Raw genomic sequence first — 1,744 nt, 5'->3', positions numbered from 1 at the left:
GCTTAAAGATTCAGGCAGGTTAGCCTCCTCAGGTCTAACCGTTCAGTTTATGGAAGGCTATGAGCCTCATATGGGCTTCAATAAAAAAAAAAAAAAACAGCTGCCTGCTGGAACTGAGCAGTAATTTTCTGCAGACTAAAGTCTGCAAGCAACTTGGATAACAATCTTTTCTTTCTAGGTGGTATTCCATCAGTTTGCAGTTTCTGCATTAGTACTCACGTAAGTGCTCGGAAGCCTGCACCTTGAAATCAACTACCAGTCAAGCTGAAGCATATTTCTGATGTCAGTGGCAGAAAAAACTGTGAATCAGTATTCCAAATCGGCAGCCTGATAGCTTGGGTAGCCTGGGCATTATAGTGGCCACACAGAAGGATGGAGTCACTGGCCTCACAAAGGCTGCACTATAACATTGGGCCACTTTGCTGCAGTGGTGGTGACCTGAGGCTTGAAACAGACCCATTTATTCACTTCAAGTCTACAACACTGAAGGTATGAGCTACTGAGCTTGAATTTTTAGCATAACCTCAATAAACTGAAGCTGAGTACGTGACCAAGCAAAGCAAGCAGTCTGTTTTGTGAGAGGCATGATCCCCACATGGTACTAGAATTGATCCAATATACTCTAACAAAGGTAATCAGAAATGCAGAACTAGTAGTTGCATAAACCATTTTGTCTGGATGTYACTTCAGTAATCCCAGGTACTGAACTGTAAAGCTTGATTACAGATTATATTCAGATAAAAGTACTTGGTAATATTAGAAGTCCTTTGACTCATGAGCTCAGCAATGTAGCTGGTGAGCAAATACTAAAATACAGAGTGTAACTTCCTTTTGTTTGCTGAGTTCAGAACGTCCCATCTCCTGCATCTTTACTGCCTGAGAAACTGAATTGAGGGCTAATCTGATAGGCAAATCCACAGTGGTAGTAGCATAGTGTTTTTCCCAAGTCATTTTTATAGGTTCACATCATTCACACAAGCATGTGAAACAGCACTGGTTGCTGATAGCAGAGGGATTGTCCAGCTGGGAATTTCCTACAATGTTACTTTCTCAATAACATCTGCTGCCCTAGGATGCTTACTTCTAATCAAGAAGAAACAGGAGATTTGGATTCATTTCTTCTGTGAACACATTCAAGAAATAGAGCAGTACTATTTTTTTCACCCCTCCTGTGAGACAGGGAAAACAGCTGAGGATGGAGTGAACAGAGATAGGTTGTCTGTTTGATGAGAAGTCTGCTTATAATGCAACCCAATATTCTGAATGCAAACAGGCTTTATTTCTCTTTGCACAACTCTTGTGTACATTTCTGAACTAATATGCACTATTATGTAAACTGTGTATTATAACAAAACAGAAGCAATGCTGGATTTTATTTCAGGAAGGCTTAGCAGTAAATTCATAAAGCTCGCACGAACCGCTGGATTAAACTCCTTTGATGTCCAGCCTTTGCAGAACCAGTACTCACCAGATTTTTAAAATCTGTTTGCACAAGGGCGGTACCTTTCCGCTCCTGCGGGCGATGCTGGAAGGGGTACGGCAAAGCCCCAAAGAAACTGCGGTGGGATCTGAAAACAAGAGCAGCACGGGCTCGCTTCCCAGGGCGCCGCTGCCGCGGGATCCCAGCCGGCCTTCCTCCCGGGCCCAGCTCTTCCTCGCGTSAGGGCCGGCATCCCGCGGAGGTTATTTCTGTTTGCTGACGCCTGCCGCCCATCGGAAGCCTCTTCACGGTGTTTTTTTTTTT

General features: G+C 43.8%; 1 protein-coding gene across 1 annotated transcript in view; it reads left to right on the top strand.

Moving 5' to 3' along the window:
* Window positions 1-1,522: 1,522 nt before the first annotated feature.
* The window catches only part of FBXO33 (F-box protein 33), a 19,780-nt gene continuing 19,558 nt past the window's right edge, over window positions 1,523-1,744 (top strand). Inside the window, exon 1 of the mRNA XM_085301823.1 lies at window positions 1,523-1,659. Coding sequence (XP_085157949.1) covers window positions 1,523-1,659 — 137 coding nt within the window. The remainder of the gene's footprint in view (window positions 1,660-1,744) is intronic.

The sequence above is a fragment of the Rhea americana genome, unplaced genomic scaffold (genome assembly GCF_003343005.1).
Source record: "Rhea americana isolate MKP2758 unplaced genomic scaffold, rheAme1 scaffold_18, whole genome shotgun sequence".
NCBI lineage: Eukaryota > Metazoa > Chordata > Aves > Rheiformes > Rheidae > Rhea > Rhea americana.
Note: the sequence above shows the minus strand (reverse complement) of the source record. Positions and strands in the feature narration are given on the sequence as shown.